Here is an 18,138-nt window from a genome sequence, read left to right on the forward strand (position 1 = left end):
ACACTGACCCCCCACTATACACTGACCCCCCACTGTACACTGACCCCCACTATACACTGACCCCCCACTGCACACTGACCCCCACCGTACACTGACCCCCACTATACACTGACCGCCCCACTGTACACTGACCCCCCACTGTACACTGACCCCCCACTGTACACTGACCCCCCACTGCACACTGATCCCCCACTATACACTGACCCCCCACTGTACACTGACCCCCCCCACTGTACACTGACCCCCCACTGTACACTGACCCCCCACTGTACACTGACCCCCCACTGTACACTGACCCCCCACTGTACAATGACCCCCCCCACTATACACTGAGACTCCCCCACTGTACACTGACCCCCCACTGTACACTGACCCCCCCACTGTACACTGAGACTCCCCCACTGTACACTGACCCCCCCACTGTACACTGAGACCCCCCACTGTACACTGAGACTCCCCCACTGTACACTGAGACTCCCCCACTGTACACTGAGACCCCCATCCACTGTACACTGAGACTCCCCCACTGTACACTGAGACTCCCCCACTGTACACTGAGACCCCCCCCCACTGTACACTGAGACTCCCCCACTGTACACTGAGACCCCCCACTGTACACTGACACCCCCCACTGTACACTGACACCCCCCACTGTACACTGACCCCCCCACTGTACACTGACCCCCCACTGTACACTGACCCCCCACTGTACACTGACCCCCACTGTACACTGACCCCCACTATACACTGACCCCCCCACTGTACACTGACCCCCCCACTGTACACTGACCCCCCACTGTACACTGACCCCCCACTGTACACTGACCCCCCACTGTACACTGACCCCCCCACTGTACACTGACCCCCCACTGTACACTGACCCCCCCCACTGTACACTGACCGCCCCACTGTACACTGACCCCCCACTGTACACTGACCCCCCACTATACACTGAGACCCCCACTGTACACTGACCCCCCACTGTACACTCAGACCCCCCCCCCCTCTCCCCACTGGACACTCAGACCTGTCCACTGTACACTCAGAACCCCCCCCACTGTACACTCAGACTTCTCCACTGTACACTCAGACCCCCCCCACTATACACTCAGACCTCTCCACTGTACACTCAGACCGCCCCCCCCCCCCCCACTGTACACTCAGACCCCCCCCCCCTCCCCACTGGACACTCAGACCTGTCCACTGTACACTCAGACCCCCCCCCCACTATACACTCAGACCTCTCCACTGTACACTCAGACCCCCCCCCCACTATACACTCAGACCTCTCCACTGTACACTCAGACCGCCCCCCCCCCCCCCCCCACTGTACACTCAGACCCCCCCCCTCTCCCCACTGGACACTCAGACCTGTCCACTGTACACTCAGACCGCCCCCCCCCCCCCCCCACTGTACACTCAGACCCCCCCCTCTCCCCACTGGACACTCAGACCTGTCCACTGTACACTCAGACCGCCCCCTCCTCCCCACTGTACACTCAGACCTCTCCACTGTACACTCAGACCCCCCCCCCCACTATACACTCAGACTCCCCCCGCTGTACAATACAATGCCCAACTGGTGACTGTCCTGGGGGGTGGGTGGTGGGAGGGAGGGAGGGAGGGAGGGAAGGAGAGGTAATGTGGGGTCTCCTCGGAGCTGAACTGGCTCCAAGGTGACCTCTTGACAACAGAGTGTCACAATCCCAAATCAATTCTCCGGTGTTGTCCGTTCCTGTGCCAGGCAAGTTTGCAATACCCCAGAGCACTGCTCACAGATATTCCACTCCCTTTAAAATGTTACCATTTAGTTTAGCACTTGTTATTATTACCCCCGTGATATATAACCTCACACCTTGCTCCATTAAATTTCCCGTCATCCTGCCCATCAATCCTCCAGATAAACTGGTCATGCACATTATGGTTGTTTATAGGACAACGCTGTGCACAAAATTGGCTGCCACATGTGCCTACAGATACACAGTCACCGCACTCTACAGTAATTTGTGTGAAGCGTTTTGGGATGGTTTCATTTACCTGAAAATATTCTATACCGAATGCAAGTTTTTGTTTCATGTCCTCCTGAAATTGCTTACAATCTACTTCACTGTTACACTTTCTATTTTTGTGTAACATAGAAATGATGCCTCTTACACCAGAATGCAGATCATTTATATAAATGGAGAGTGGCACTCGTCCCAGCAGAGTGGGATACCACTATTTCCGCTTCTCCATTGCGAATGGCAACCATGTACTCACATTCTCTGTTTCTTAACCATCTTTCTGTTTTCTATCCGTGCTGACATCACTCTATTAATACCAAAGCACCTTAATGTTTTTAATAATTCTCTTATGTGGCGCCTTGTCAAAAGGCTTCAAAAAATCCATGTATATCACATTCACGAAACCTTTATCTGTTTTCTTGTTAATTTCCTCAAAGAGCTCTGTTGTGTTTCAGATCAGCAATGATCTAAAAAAAAATGGCGGAGCAGACTCAATGGACATAATAACCTACTCGTCTTCCTATGTTCCTATTCATTTCGTATTTGACAATTTCCCACTGTCTTATCTTCCAGCTTTTCTACCCAGTTTATGCCAGCTTTCTTTTCATCTGCTTCAAATAGGCCATTTTCTTGATGGGTATATTTTGTTTTTGGCTGTTCCACTTCCTTTTCAATTTTTATATCAAATTTGATATTGTGCTGGTCATTGCACTCATTTGTTTTTGAATTTTTTTTCTCACAAATAGTGTATCATAATAGAAATGATTTTCTTAATTGTCCATTTTTTCTGTTCAGTAAGTTAAACCTATTCAGTCTCCCTCTGCTCGCACTTGTCTGCCTGTTCAGGTGGACGTTAACAATCCCATGGCACTATTTGAGAAGAGAGAAGTAATAAGAAGTAATAATTCTTCTATTTGCTCATAGCGCCTTTCACGTTGCGAGGCCGTCTCAATTGGCTTCACAGCATATACTGTAAAGTGTTTTACAGAGAAATGTGGCAGCCAATTTATGGATATCAATGCCCCATGAACAGCCATGAAATGAATGACTGATTTTATTTGGCGGATTGTTGTCCAGGATATTACCTGGGGGATTGTAAAGCCAATAGAGATGACCTCCCATTGTACTACAGCAAATGGAAGAATGATTACCCTGCTCGTGCCCCCACCTCCTCTCCACCCCCACCATCTCCCCCCCCCCCCACCCACACCATCTGATACGATAGATTCTGCTTAGAATTCAAGACTTTCATTTGATTCTGTACCTATGGCACTCACAGTCTCAGTCATGGGGAAATTTGAAGCAAAATACTTTCCTTGGTGAGAGGGAAAAGATTGGAACAAGAATGGTTCATTACTTGGAAGGGAAGCACCTACATTTTACCTTTATTTTTAGATAATGTACCTTCAGTTTCCTTCAGCTGGTCCAGTTCAGTACTCTAAACAGTGATTGATTATTAAGGTGTACCAGTGTGTTTCTGAAACTTGCAATGTTGTGTTGTCATCTTAATTACCCTGGAATTCTAACTGCTGCAATGTACGTCCTCCCGACGTGAAAGGCGCTCTATAAATGGAATCTTGTTGTTGTTGTTGTTGTATGTAGTTGAAGGAGCTGCAAGAGAGAAGCGAGTGTTGAGCATGCTGCACACGTCTGACTGAGGCCCTGAAGATTATCTGGAGATTCGTTGTCAAGCAGATAACATTGTCTGGTCAGTAATGAATGATGCTTTATGGAGAAAATTGGGGTCAAGGGGTAAAAAGAGAATGGTCAATACAACATCATAGAAGCTTTGCAGCACAGGAGACCATTCAGTCCATCATGTTTGTGTTGGTGACCTCCACCATATGAATCCCATTACTCTGTTCTTTCCCCAATCAGGAATAGGAATGCTTGCTTTCGAGAATGCAGCAATAATGCTTTAGACACAGTGAAGTTGATCTATATTCTAATCATGCCAACACCTATAGAACCATTACGATACAGCATAGAAGATAGACTATCCTTTCTGGTGACCCACATATGTTTTATAGCTGCTATTGCTTTCCAGTTCACTTGTTGCTCTCCTATTCTTGTTTTGAATCTGGGTTATGGTTAGGGTTAATTGTGGGATGATTCCATTTATATTGTAGGAGCCGTACACTGTACACAGAGCCCAGGTATTTACAGAAGGCATCAGTTACACGCTGGGGGCGGGCAGGGGGTGGCCCAGGTCATGTGGGGACCGCAGTAAGACGTACACACAGACGGACAATCACCCACAATCGGCAGGTCAGGCACCGTCTATGGAGAGAGGAAAGTGAGCCAATGCCTCAGGTCGATGACCCAGAATATTGCAGTGAAGTGTTTGTTGTATGGTTGTATGTAATAGCTGTTGTTGATGGCTCTTAGAGTAAGTCATCCAATGTTATTTTGTTGATGATGGTGCTGTTTGTTTGAGGGTCAGTATTTATTGTGGAGAACTGTACAATAGAAGAGAAGAATTGTTGTGATGAGGCACTGCAAAGTTTTCTGTTTCAGCGTAGAATATGCAGGATTCAGTTTGTCAATTGATGGGAAGTTGTGCATGGTGGACCTTTAGTTGCTGTCATATGTGATCTGTCGTGGCCATTAAAAACTTAATTTGTATGGCCATGTCTTGTTTACCCCCCTGCCCTCCACCTTCCTCGATCTCGAGCCCCAGCTCGGGTCCGAAACACTAATTGTCCAGCGCCTTGGGACGTCCTCCCAATGTGAAAGGCGTTATACAAATGTAATTTTGTTGTTGTTGTTGATTGTTCATTGTGTTTCAATTACCAGTTTCAAATCTGCCAGGGTAGGGTAAGTACACGCAATTATCCTTCTGCTATCTTGTCTTCCCTTCCCTCCCGGTCTCTGGCACCGTAGCCATGACTGCCATTCCACCTCTCCCCCTCCCCCACCTTGTGCTGTCTCCTGATAGCTCGTTCCCGTGTGCGTTTTGGCTGCCGCCCCAAACTGAGCCGTTCCCCCGGAAATGCTCCTCCTCCTACCTCCTCTGCTCTTCTCTCCCACTGCCCTCCCCGCCTTCTCTCTCTCCTGGACTCCACCATTACCTCCCTCTGCTCCAGACTGGGCATCTTCCGCCGGGCTCATCATAGCTCCCAGCGTTGGTCGGCCCAGAGCAGCCACCCCACTGTCCCAATGCTCACTCTCTCTCAGCAACCGCCTCCGAAAAGGCAAACACCCCTTCCCCCTCCCTCAGCCATACCCTCACCAACACTGCCTGCTCCTCAAACTCCAGGGTTATTTCTTCCCCACGACTCAAATCCTCTCCATAGCACTCTTTCCTCCATCCGTCCCCATTAGCAAACCCATACGCATTTCCCTACAAAATGTCTGCTCCCTCTCCAATAAAGCCCTCACTATCCATGGCCTCATCCTGGATGAGCACATGGATATTCTTGGGCTTACGGAAACTTGGCTCTCTCCCAGTTGAAGCCTCCCTTCCTGGCTACACCTTCCACCACAACGCCCACCCTAACCAACGTAGCGACAGGGTGGCCCTCATCTCCCAAGCTTCCCTCGGTCTAACCCCTTATTCCTCTGGCTGCTTCTCCTCATTTGAGCACCTCATCCTCTACCATCCCTCCTCTCCCTCACTCAAAATTCTCCTGGTTTATCGCCCCCAAAACTCCTTGGCTCCTTCCTCTCCGATATCTTTGCTCTACTCTCCTCCCTGTCCCTCTGCTCAGAATGCCTGCTCATAATTGGGCGACTTCAACCTCCACCTAAACTCCCCTTGCACCACATCCTCAGATTTCACTGCCTCCTCTCCTCCCTACACCTCACCCTCCACATCAACTTGTCGACTCACAACCGTGGCCACCCCCTGAACCTCGACATCACACTTGGCCTCGACATTTCCAGCCTGTGCATCATGGACAAGGTCATTTCGAACCATTTCCTGATCTCCTTCTCCTCTCGCATCCCTCTCCCCTCCATCAGGACCTCAACTATACTTTTCTGCCCATGGAATAGGCTTCCCCCTGAAACCCTCACAAAGCCCTCTCATCCTCAGACCTCCAATCTCTCTGGCCTTCCACCCGTAGCGACCCTGAAGCAGCCGTCATGCTGCTCCATGATCGCCTCTCCTCCACCTTCAACTCCCTCGACCCCCTGAAATCCAGGACCGTTTCTAAACCCACCCGCTCCCCCTGATACAACAGCCATCTCCGCTCCCTAAAATCCCAAACCCGGTTGCTCAAGCGGAAGTGGCAGGAAAAACAGCCTCACAGTTCACCACCAGCTGTGGCTCGAGCATTTTCACACCTACCACTGCTCACTGTCACAAGCAAAAAACGCCACTACTCAAACATCATACTGGAAGACAACAATAACTGCAAAATCCTATTCTCCAGCGCCCACCACCTCCTCCGTGCACCCCCCTTAATCATCACATCGAATGGCAAGTGCAAAGAGGTCATGGACTTCCTTACCTCTAAAATTGAAACATCCACCTGGCAGCTTCATCCCTCTGCTCCAGGTCGCCTACCACCACCCCCATTCCGTCTCCCTCACCCATTCCGCCCTCAGTTCCTACCGTGGCCCCATCCTACATTCATTTGCCCCCATCTCTCCTTCCTCCCTCTCATCCACCATCACCATAATGAACCTACCACCTGCTGCCTCGACCCCCTCCCCACCCAACTGCTGATCATTCAGGTCCCCCTCCTCTGCCCACTGCTGGCAGACACTATTAACTAGTCTCTCTCCTCAAGATCAGTCCCACTCGCCCTCAAAACCATGGTCATCAACCCCCTCCTTAAAAAAACCTAGCCTTGATCCCTCCAACCTAGGCCACTACTGCCCTATCTCAAACCTGCCCTTCCTTGCCAAAGCTCTGGAACGCGTTGTTGCCAACCAACTTCACGCACACCTCTGCCTCCACATTCTACTCAAACCCCTCAGGTCTGGTTTCAACTCTGCCCACAGTACAGAGACAACGCTTATGAAGGTCACACGATATCCTCTCTATCTGTGACCAGGGCTTCCTCTGCCTCCTCATCCTCCTGGACCTCTCCGCCCCATTCGACATAGTCGATCACGCCATCCTCTTCCACCGCCTGTCTTCCATCATCCACCTCAGTGGGACCGCACTCGATTGGTTTGAGTCCCAACTTACAAACCCCCAACACTACATTTCTGTAAATGGCTTTTCTTTGCGCTTTCACCCGGTCACCTGTGGGATACCCCAAGGATCCATCCTTGGACCCCTTCTCTTCCTCATCTAGATGCTTCCTCTCAGTGATGTCATCCGCAGACACGAGGTTAACTTCTACATGTATGCGGATGACACTCAGCTCTACTTTTCCACCTCCAGCTGCGATCCCGAGTGCCCTGAGATTCTGTCAGCTTGTCTGTCAGACATCAAGATCTGGATGAGCGCAAATTTCCTGCAGTTAAACATCAACAAGACGGAAGCCATACTCTTTGGCTCCTGCCAATGTCTTCTGTCCCATGGTTCCAACCTCCTCAACCTACCCAACCTGTCTATAAAACTCTCTGAACCCGTGCTCAATGTAGACGTTAGGTTTGATCCCCAGTTATCCTTCCTCCCCCAATCTGGTCCCTGACCAGCACCACTTTCTTCCACCTCTGCCAAATTGCCCATCTCAAACAATACCTCACCCCAAATGTTGCCAAAACCCTTGTCCGTGCCTTTGTCACCTCTCAGCTGGACTACTCTAATGCCCTCCTTGCTGTTCTCCCCTCCTCCACTATTCACAATATCCGGCTCATTCAAAACTCTGCCGCCCACATTCTCAACCGCACCAAACTTCGTACCTTGATTACTCCAGTCCTTGCCAAACTCCACTGGCTCTCTGTCACAGAGCGGATCGACTTCAAGATCCTCACTCCAGTGTTTAAATCTCTCCATTCCTTGGCACCCCGCTATCTCTCTAACCTCTCTCCCGTAGCAATACCCACTGTCTCCGTTCTACTAGGTCTGGCCTCCTCCGCGTCCCCCGAATCCTCCGCTCCACCATCAGCGGCTGTGACTTTAGCCACTACGCCCCAAAACTTTGGAACTCTCTCCCTCCACCCCTTTGCCTCGCCCCCTCCTTCCCCATCTTCAGGTCACGCCTGAAGATCTTCCTTTTCAACCAAGCCTATGGTCACCTTCCCCCTCTCCTGGCTCGGCCTTGGGCTCCACCATTGTTAAGCACTCTGAGATGCTGCCCGGCGTGGAGGGCGCAATATAAGTGCAAGTTGTTGTGTTGTTGCTGTGCAGATTGTATACAGTAACAGGTGTGTTCTCATTGAATAACCAAATTAGAAGAAGCAGAGCATTTTTTACTCTTTAAGTCAAGGAATCTGGTATATTTTGACATTTTGCGATCGTCTTGTTTGAGAAATTGTATGGTTCATGGCAAATGTTCTTATAGTTTTTATGTAATAAATCTAAATGATACAATATTCATAGGCAGGAATTATTTATGGAATTGTTGATGGGAGTTGTTGGGTATGGAAATTATCCAAATGACACCAGAAAACTGAAACTCATGGATGGAATAAAGTTTCAGTGTTTCACTGCTCCCAGATCTTTAATGCTATTTGTACCATGTGTTTTTGTCGTATGTAATTAATCTTACAATGTGTAAAGTAAAAACTGGTGACATCTGTGATCTCGTGCCGCATAAAAATACATCATCTCAACATCATCATTAACTCTGGATTTCAAAAGAGGTATCTGAAAAAACAACATATTGGATGTGATTATAAACCAATGGGTTTGCATTGCCAGAGGTGCAATGATAGTTTGAAGCTGATGTCCTTGCAGTATTTTGTGAGTAACAAAAAAAAATCATTCTGCTACAGGATAGAGGATTCAGTGATGAACAAAGCATCAGCTTCTGGATTTGGCACAGACTTGATGGGCTGAGTTGCCTCCTCCAGTGCTGAACGTTTCTGTGTTTCAGGGTAAATTAAGGACAATTACAGGCATAGAATGTGAGCAATAGTCCACAGAGTTTTGATAAAATTGGTGTTCATGGCTGTTTGGGGGACATTGCTTCGTGTCTACAAATATGCAATCCTGTGAAGCACTTTGAGGATGTTTTGACATAATAAGGTGCTGTATCAAATATCAAAAGTTAAAATGCCAGTAAAAATTAAGTTCATATCAGCCTGGGTGCCCAATCAAATGTCATGCCATTAAAACAACATCTTGCTACAACTGGAATTAGCTTTTTTGGGGCAGTATGTGATGCATGTAACTGATCCAATAATAATAATAATAATAATAATCCTTGCATTTGATATAGCGCTTTTCACGTCGGGAGGATGTCCCAAAGCGCTTCACAGAATATACTGTAAAGTGAATTGACTGTATATTTGTGGGCGAACGCGGCAGCCAATTGCGCACAGCAATGTCCCACAAACAGTCGTGGATTGAAAATGACCAATTTATTATTGTTTTTTTTGGTTTTGGAGGGATTATTATTAGGCGGGTGGCGTAAGGAAACTTGCCCAAGGTTTCGCCCTGTCTGGAATTGAACTCAGGTCTCTCGCTTGCAAAGCGAGTGCTCTAACCACTGAGCTACAGGACTCCACAAATAATGGACAATAATGTCTTAACAGAATGTTATGAGCAGAATGCTAACTCTTTCTGTATCTTAATGCAGGAAAAGATGGAAAATCTTCAACTAGCTTCTCAGGTTGTTGATGTTACAACTGTCAACGCTGATGAAAAGACTGAAAGCACACAGACTACAAGCTCAGGACTGCAGAACCCTCAGGAGCAGTTGGTGTTTGGAACAGAGAATATTGATCTAGATGTCGACACATTCACATCTGGGCCCACAGATAAAATGGCTGATTCATCTCAGATCAATATCATGGATCAGATGATGGAGAGTGTAATCATATCAGATTCCCCTAATGATAGTGAGGGTGATTCTGGGGATCTGGCTCTCTTGCATGACTGCGAAAAAGCCTTAGAAGCTCGAGATGATGACATTCAGTCAGCAGATTCAAACCATAGCGATTATAAGGAAGTCTCTGATGAGGAGAGTGAGCCCACAACTCCTATGACAGACGAGGATTATAGAACTCCGTCACAGGATGCGATTTCAGTTCTGCAAGAGCAGGAGCTAGCAGTGGGACAGGAAGAAGAGCTTCAAGTGGCAGTAGAAAGTCCTGAAGACACAGGTGGCCAGGTTGATTTAGACGTACCAAAGAAGCACTCGGTGACTTCTGATACCAGTCAGTTGTCTGAAGATGAGCCTTTGCCAGTGTGCACCATCTTCAGCCAAGACAACCAATCTAAATCCCAGGTTCACGCTCCTTTGAAACTAGATGGTTACGAGCCTCAAATGGTGAAATCCCCAAGCTTCGGGACTATTATTGACACTCCTAGTAAACTAACGTTATTTGGGGTTCACCCTAGTCCCAGCCTGAGCAAATTTTTCACAGATGACATCAATTCCAGCTCATCGGCAGCAGAATTCTTCGACTCCTTCACATCCACTCCCTTTTCCGTTAGTAATCCTAATGCTAATCCAAATGCTAGTGCCTCCGTACCCGATAGACTATCCTCGCTGACTTCCTCTGGGTCGGGCAGCCCACGTGATTCTGGAAGCCTATCTTTTATTGTGGGAAGTGGCCCCACACCTTCGTCCGCATCATTCTCTGAAATCTCTCGGTCACCGAAGCCATTCTCTCAGCTCCAGGCAGCATTTGCAGGCAGTGATGATCCCTTCGCAACAGCGCTGAACATGAGTGAGCTGGACAGGAGGTATGATGCTTGGCTGCCATCTGAGGAAACTAAGAAGATGCTCATCTCTGTGGCCACCCAGCAGTACAGCACAGTTTTTATAGAGAAGGAGAAGTTGACCATGCCAGGCCTGAAGTTTGACAATGTGCAGGTAAATTGCATTTCTGTGTTACATTAAACTGAACACTTGTTAGTTTTAAAGTGCTCTGAGATGCCGTCCGGCGTGGAGGGCGCTATATAAATCCAAGTTGTTGTTACAACTGATAAGATATCCTGAGTCGTGAACTCACAATTGAGTATGGACACAAATGCTCATTGGGAAGGGGAAGTATTTTGTACAGTATTTATCTGAATACGCATGTATATAAAAGAGAGGGGCAGTGGAATTAAATTGATCTCCTTGCTGTATGAGCTGGTGCGGACTCGATGAGTTGAATGGCTTTCACTGATTTCTAGGCTTTCACAACCCCTTACAGTTTTATTTGGTTTTACTTTCTATCTGTTAATTTTCTGAAGATATAATTTACTTAAATGTTTTCAGTGTCTTTGGTGTAACTACTGTTCTTTCTAACCACAATGTACCTTACAGTAACGGATCCACAGTCCCGGGATTCGTTACTGTGAAGCGCTCTGAGATGCCGTCCGGCGTGGAGGACGCTATATAAATACAAGCTGTTGTTGTTGCAGCTCAGACCGCGTATGTGGCAATTTCAGTGGGAGGTTAATGGCTTTTTCAAGTTAAATATTATCTTACTATTAATGGGTTTTAGACCTGGTATGTTCTGAATAAAATTATTATATAAATATAATGAATATACAAATAGCATTTTTAAATGCGTTGATTTGAGTCTATGCTGTTGATTTGAGTCCATTGAGGTGCGCTAATGGCTCCCCCGTTTCACCAACAAAATACACAGTCAATCCACTTTACAGTATATCCTACGAAGGGCTTTGAGACTTCACAACAGTGTGATAAGGTGCTGTATCAAATGCAAGGATTATTATTATTAATATTATTAAAAACACAGTGCAGGCTGATACTCCAAACGCACAAGTTTTAAATCCACACACAAAACCGATCAGTTTGTACATTAATACGTTCTCCCACTGACCGCAGTTCGGGTCTGACATGCTGTACACTGTCCAGCGCCTTGGGACATCCTCCCGACGTGAAAGGCGCTATACAAATGTAATCTTGTTGTTGTTTGAAGATGCCGATTGTATTTGGCGGAATTTTAAAGCTTCTCGTGAAAATGTATTACAATACAATTTACATTTATATAGCTGCTTTTACTTGAGGAGGACATACCAAAGTGCAATGTCAGTGTAGTAGATGGGCACCCAAGCTGGGGGAGGAGTCGAGGGTATAAAATATGTTATGATAAAAAGCACTGTTACAATATTCCTATCGTCTGTGGCAAGGATTTGTTCGAACTTAAGAAATGAATACAATTTTAAATATAAATAGAGGCTATGACCCCAAATGAATCAATAAAAACCACAATTCTTTTACTGGTTATATACAATAAAGAGTCGTGCTGCGCAAACCATGCAACTTCCAGAGAGTTATGCTACTGCATGTAATGTTCACCCACAAATACAGTCACTCCATTTCACAGTACATCCTGTGAAGCATTTTGGGACATCCTCCCAATGTGAAAGGCGCTATTCTAAATGCAAGGATTATTATTATTATTTTTAATCTATTTGTTAGTTTATATATTTTTGGTCTATTGCATCAGAATATTCTGACACACCAGAATATCCATCGCTACGCTTGGGAGTGTCCAAACCAAACTACTGAGTGTTCCACATGTGCAAAGGAAAACTTCCTTGCAGAGTTTTAAGCATGGCGATGGATTTCCCACTGCGTGAAAGATACCTGGCGAACCCAAATAAGATACAAACCACCTGCCAAGTTATATTAAACACGGTCGTATAAGCTCCCTAGAAATGTTGTGCCTTTCTCACTGTCGCTGTTTCTTTCAGGGTGATGCTGTGCGGGAAGTGATGCAGCGTTTCTTGGGAGAGCAGGCTGCAATGAAGAGGCAGGCCTTGACTGCAAATGCTGTGGAGCAGACGTTTACAGGGCTGAAGCAATTAATAGTAAGCTTCCTTGAAGCACATTTTACTCTATATCCTGCTGTGGATGTCTCTGGCTTGGAATAATCTAGCACCGATAACAGTACATAGTATTGCCTGTGAAGGGTGGTTTGGGGGAGGAATTAGCAATGTTTTAAAAGGAGAAGCGTACCTTAGCATCTTAAAAAAAATTTTGAGGAAGATACTGACGGAATGTTGCAAAATAACCACAACGCTTGTTTGTTATCTGATGCTATTTTTTTAAACTGATGTTTGAATAGCTACTACTATCTATTATATGACCTTTATGTATTCTCCGCCATATAACTTTGTCGTGATGCAAAGATTCACTGGTGTGAACCCTGCCCTCCCTGTGTCCTTGGGGGATGGAGATATAGTGGGGGGGGGCGCTATATATTTTTTCTGGGTTGAACTAACTGGACAAGAGTCCACTTTTAAGAGTGTCTCTTTTTAGAGAGAAGTAGGACAATTATTTGGGGAGGACAAGTTTGCAGGGCTATGGGGAGAGAGCGGGGGGGGGGGTGGGATTGATTTGGGTAGCTCTTTTCAAAGAGTCGGCACAGACACGATGGGCCGAGTGGCCTCATTCTTGTGCTGTATGGTTCTATGAATTCTATGATTCTATAAGAGCTTTCTGATGGCTCCTAATGGTGATGTAAAATCAAACCCTGCAGAGCAAACTACAGGTGTGTAGATTGAGGTGCTGATATTATCCATTTTGCTTGCACAAGAGTGACAAGGAATCAGTCACTTGCATCGTTTTTCTAGACAGTCAAAGAATTAAGCATTAATGCAATTAGCACTATGAGCTCAAGTTATTGCAGATGATCTTCTACTGGAACTGGATAAGCACAGCATGAGATGATCGATGGTGTGACATGTGGCATTTTGATCACGCTGCTGAATGTTATTGCTCCAAATACTAATAGTGCCCTCCAGATATTTAGAGAAATGCAGTAATTTCACTCATCCTTAAAGATGAAGGTCTGCAGCAGACTATAACCCTCCTCAATATATATTAAAAAAATGTTTTGTTGCTGGAATTCCACCAGTAAGCTTCAAAAGTGTGAACTGCAAATTCATTCAGACTCGGCAGGATTAATCAGTGGGAGAAGCACCTAAAATAATGTTTGCCACTTAATATTGTGGTGAATGGTTCACAGATGATTCTATGCAAACTGAAATGCTGATATTAACCCATTTGTTGCACAAGAGTGACAAGGAATCAGAAGCTCGCATCAGTTTTCTAGACAGCCAAAGAATTAAGCATTAATGCAACAAGCGTTTGACCCTGCATCTTAGAATGAAGAAAGACTTATCAAGCTTATCAAGCCTTCTCCTTCTACAGAATATGATTTTTTTTCCGCCACAAAGTTTTTTTTTGCCCACTTTACAGTATATTCTGTGAAGCACTCTGAGATGTCTCGAAGAAGTGATAAGGCGTTATATCATTATTAATGTAAAAGACACTATATAAATATAAATGCTTTGTTGTACCACTAACTGACTATTTAACCAACTATTAGCAATGACTGTCTAGCTTCCTATGCTAAAAAAAATAGCCGACTCTCTAATCACCAGGTCGCCATTGAGGTTATTTCCTGTGAAAACAAAGCCTAACTGACTTTATTGTGGAAATGAAGTAACATTACCTGGTGACCCGATAGTTGGCTTTTTTTCCACACTCACTTAGAAAGGCCAATGAGAAATTGTATCCTTGTTATTAAGAGGTTCCAATCCATTTCTATATCCTCCAGTCCTGTTGCCCACTATGTATTTACCTCACTTCTTTTTGAACAAATTAGTTGTAAACAGCATCAAGTGTATTTGCTGGTAGATTAGACCACTTATTCAGTGCTCTTATTGGGATATTTTGTTCCAATCTGTATTCTAATTTGACACTTGTTCATTTATTTAAACGTTTTTCTTTGTACTCATTCCCACTTGAAATAGACCACTTGTATTTGTATCATTTATGCCTTTCCAGCATTTTGAAGACCTGGATTATGTTTGTTTCTCCTCCCCAACAATTCTCTCCAACAAAATCACAATCACCTCTGTGAATTAGAACCCAGGTTCCATAGGTGGAAGGATAGCTTTGTAATCTACTTAGTTACCTAAACCTCTACGGTTCTGTAATTCTTTATGGAGTGAAATAGTGAATGTGTTCTATGTTTGGATCAGAATTGTTTGTTTGTTCAATGTTTACTGTATAAGCAAACTAAAGGTTACTGTTTAACGACCATAACCTTAGTTTGGATGGACACCAGTCACAGTACATGCCTGCAGGATGCTGACGGACCGATGATTAGTGATTTTTTTTGTTCTTTCTATGTAAATAGAACACAAAGAACTGGAGAGCTGCAGTTGACCTCAGTGGAAGACTTCTGACAGCACACGGTCAAGGCTATGGGAAAAGTGGTCAACCGACCAACCACACCACAGATTCCTTACAGGTACAGTAGTTAGTTCTGGAACCAGATTCTTTGGCATTGTGAAGAATCCACTCAAGGCATTAGACACGTTGTCTCTCAGTTTTAAAATGTCAGTGAAACTATGGGGAAAACGCAAACTCATATGAACTGAAGCAGCTGCTGCGAAACTTTGATTGTCTGCTGTACAGGAGCTGGCCTCCTGTCCTGTTGAATAATTGAAACAGGACCAACTTCAAACAGATGCGTGCCTCTGTACTCCACAGATAAAGAGCTTCTTTTGCCTGGAGTGGTTTCTGTATGGCAGGAGATCTGGAGGGGAATCGGGGTTAATGATTCTCAGGTCCTAATCAGTAGAATCCTGGTGAAGTGTTTTCAGATGTCCTCCCGATGTGAAAGGCGCTGTGTAAATGTAAAATTATTGTTGGCAGCTTTATTATTGTTACTAACAGTTAGCCTGCAAATTACCCTTTATTATTACTAGCCTACAGTTCATTGTACAAAAATCACATTGAATGAATGCAGACAGATTGTTTACAAGACAGAAATAGATAACTGAAATTCTACTGTAAAGTGCTGTTTTTTTTAAAAAATCCCCAAACAGTTGTCTCTCCTGTTTATGCCTTTGTTTAGGTATGATTTTATACAATGCAGCCCTGACATGACATGATCACTGATGGACCATAAAATCCTAGCTCATGCTTTATTGATCACATACATGACTGATGATGCCAGTATACAACCCAGCTTCCTGAGCTTAAAAAAAGGGTAACTTCTGAGTCAACAGGTCAACGCATCATCACTTCCTGTGCGCTACATAGAAATCTCGCTAGTAGGTTTGGTTGTGCGTTGTCGCAATGCACAACTCAATCTCCTGCAAGCGGATTAGGCTGTGGATTGATGTCATACGCAGTTCAGGAATCCAGCCTCAGAGCACTCAAGTTATAAGCAAATGTGCCCTGTATCAAAGCTCTTTATGATAGGGCTGCACTGAGGTCCTGTAGTATTTATGAAAGGCATTAATTTTAAATTAATTTTGTGTAGAGGTAATGAACGAAAGGTACAGTAGGTGCCAATTTTAGACTGAACTTTATGTCGGTTTAACCTGGCCAAAAACCTGCAGTTCTCCATGGTGGGTTTGCTCTGATGTAAGCATGTTTTATGATGCAGCCAACTCCATTCAATATTGATTTGGATTCAAATTGCAGAGCCCAAGTTAAATTACAGCGATTTAGTATACAGCTTGTATAACACTCTACAGTCTGTTTCACATATCCTTTAAAATAAACTGAGTTCATTCCCCTAAAAAAAGGATAGAATCTTTAAAATATTTATACCAAAATATACATTTCCAAATGATAGAACTAGGATTAAAAATACCTATTAGTTTAAAAAAAATACAATACAATACACAATTACGTTTGGAAAGCGCCTTTCACATTCCGAGGCGCTGAACAGTCAGCGATTAGGACCCAAGCCGGGGTGGGATCAGGGAGAGTGGAGGGCAGAGAGGGTAGGAGGGTGGCCGAAGGCACGGTCGAAGAGGAGGCGAGGATCTTGAGGACGAGGATTTTGCGAGACACAAATATTGTTAGCGTTCCTTATTATTTGTCAGCTTCCTGGATACTAAATAACAACAAACTTCCCTACATTTGATATCTTAGTGTTTAGTTCATAAGTGGCTATCCGTCTTTTGGGGGTGATCAATTCAGATGTTGTTTTCTCCCAGTTCTCATTTCCAGAGTGCTGTGGTGCTTAATGCAGAATGTGTTTCGCCCACAAAATGTAGTCAATCCACTTTACGATGTGTTCTGTGAAGCGCTTTGAGATGGACAATCTCAGTGGGCAATCCTTTTTGCGCTTTTCATGAAGTTGTTTCCATTTGCCTGAATTACAGAGGATTGAATTCAGATAAATAGAGTTTTCTAAAACAAAAACAGAAGTCGCAAAAACAGAAGGCCCAGATCTGACGAAGGGTCGTGGACCCGAAACGTTGACTCACTTTCCTTTCTCCATAGATGCTGCCTGACCTGCTGAGTGTTCCCAGCGCTTCTGTTTTTGTTTCAGGTTTCCAGCATCTGCAGTATTTTGCGTTTTGAATGGAGTTTTCTCTTGTTTCCACGATGAAAACATAGTGTTTGTACCACATCAACAGAGTAACAGTTAACTGCACTGCAGCTTTCCCATTGCTTTCAATCAGAGTGGAATTCTGGTGTGATTAACGGTTCGGATATGTGGGTGTGCTTCAAAAAGTTGCAAAGTGTATTAAGTATGCTTTAGATGGTACAATAGATGGATTTTATTTTGACACTTTTAATTAAAAGCTTAATTAAAAGAAATGCTGACTCAGTTTGACATCTCGCCTTGGCTTTCCTATTCAATCATGTGTTGATTATTGCAGCTGTGGTTTGTGCGACTTGCCTTATTGATGAAGCTGAGCTTGTTTCAAAATGCGGAGGTGGAGTTTGAGCCATTCGGGAACCTTGACCAACCAGACTTGTACTATGAGTACTACCCTCATGTATACCCAGGACGCAGAGGTCAGTATTTTTATTGTACTCAAAATTCATTTAGAGGATCCTACTTTCAATACTTTTAGAGAAGTGGGCACTCGAGAAAACGTTCTCATAATTTCTTTTATCGTAGGAGTGTGAAAACTGGAGACTGGGAGGAATAGGGAAAGCAGCAAAAAGAGACAAAGAAAATAATACAGAAGGCTAAGAGAAGAAAAGCTTTCTATTCAGCTGATCGCAAGCGAGAGACTGGGTTCAATTCCAGGCAGGGCAAAATGTTGGGCATGTTTCCTTACTCCACACGCCTCTGTTTACCTAGCAGTAAGTTAGCTGATTGGTGGATCGCTTTTCTG

The 18,138-nt window shown here is 45.0% G+C and overlaps 1 protein-coding gene across 2 annotated transcripts in view; it reads left to right on the forward strand.

Moving 5' to 3' along the window:
- trappc12 (trafficking protein particle complex subunit 12) overlaps positions 1-18,138 on the forward strand; it is a 57,896-nt gene that overhangs the window by 1,293 nt on the left and 38,465 nt on the right. The window contains exons 2-6 of one of the 2 annotated variants that reach the window (XM_007904730.2): positions 3,606-3,711; positions 9,647-10,888; positions 12,727-12,843; positions 15,183-15,296; positions 17,674-17,812. In XM_007904730.2, coding sequence (XP_007902921.1) covers positions 9,653-10,888; positions 12,727-12,843; positions 15,183-15,296; positions 17,674-17,812 — 1,606 coding nt within the window. In that variant the 5' untranslated portion in view covers positions 3,606-3,711; positions 9,647-9,652. The remainder of the gene's footprint in view (positions 1-3,605; positions 3,712-9,646; positions 10,889-12,726; positions 12,844-15,182; positions 15,297-17,673; positions 17,813-18,138) is intronic. The other variant, XM_007904733.2, reaches the window with a different exon arrangement.

This window comes from Callorhinchus milii, unplaced genomic scaffold (genome assembly GCF_018977255.1).
Source record: "Callorhinchus milii isolate IMCB2004 unplaced genomic scaffold, IMCB_Cmil_1.0 Scaffold3, whole genome shotgun sequence".
Classification (NCBI taxonomy): domain Eukaryota; kingdom Metazoa; phylum Chordata; class Chondrichthyes; order Chimaeriformes; family Callorhinchidae; genus Callorhinchus; species Callorhinchus milii.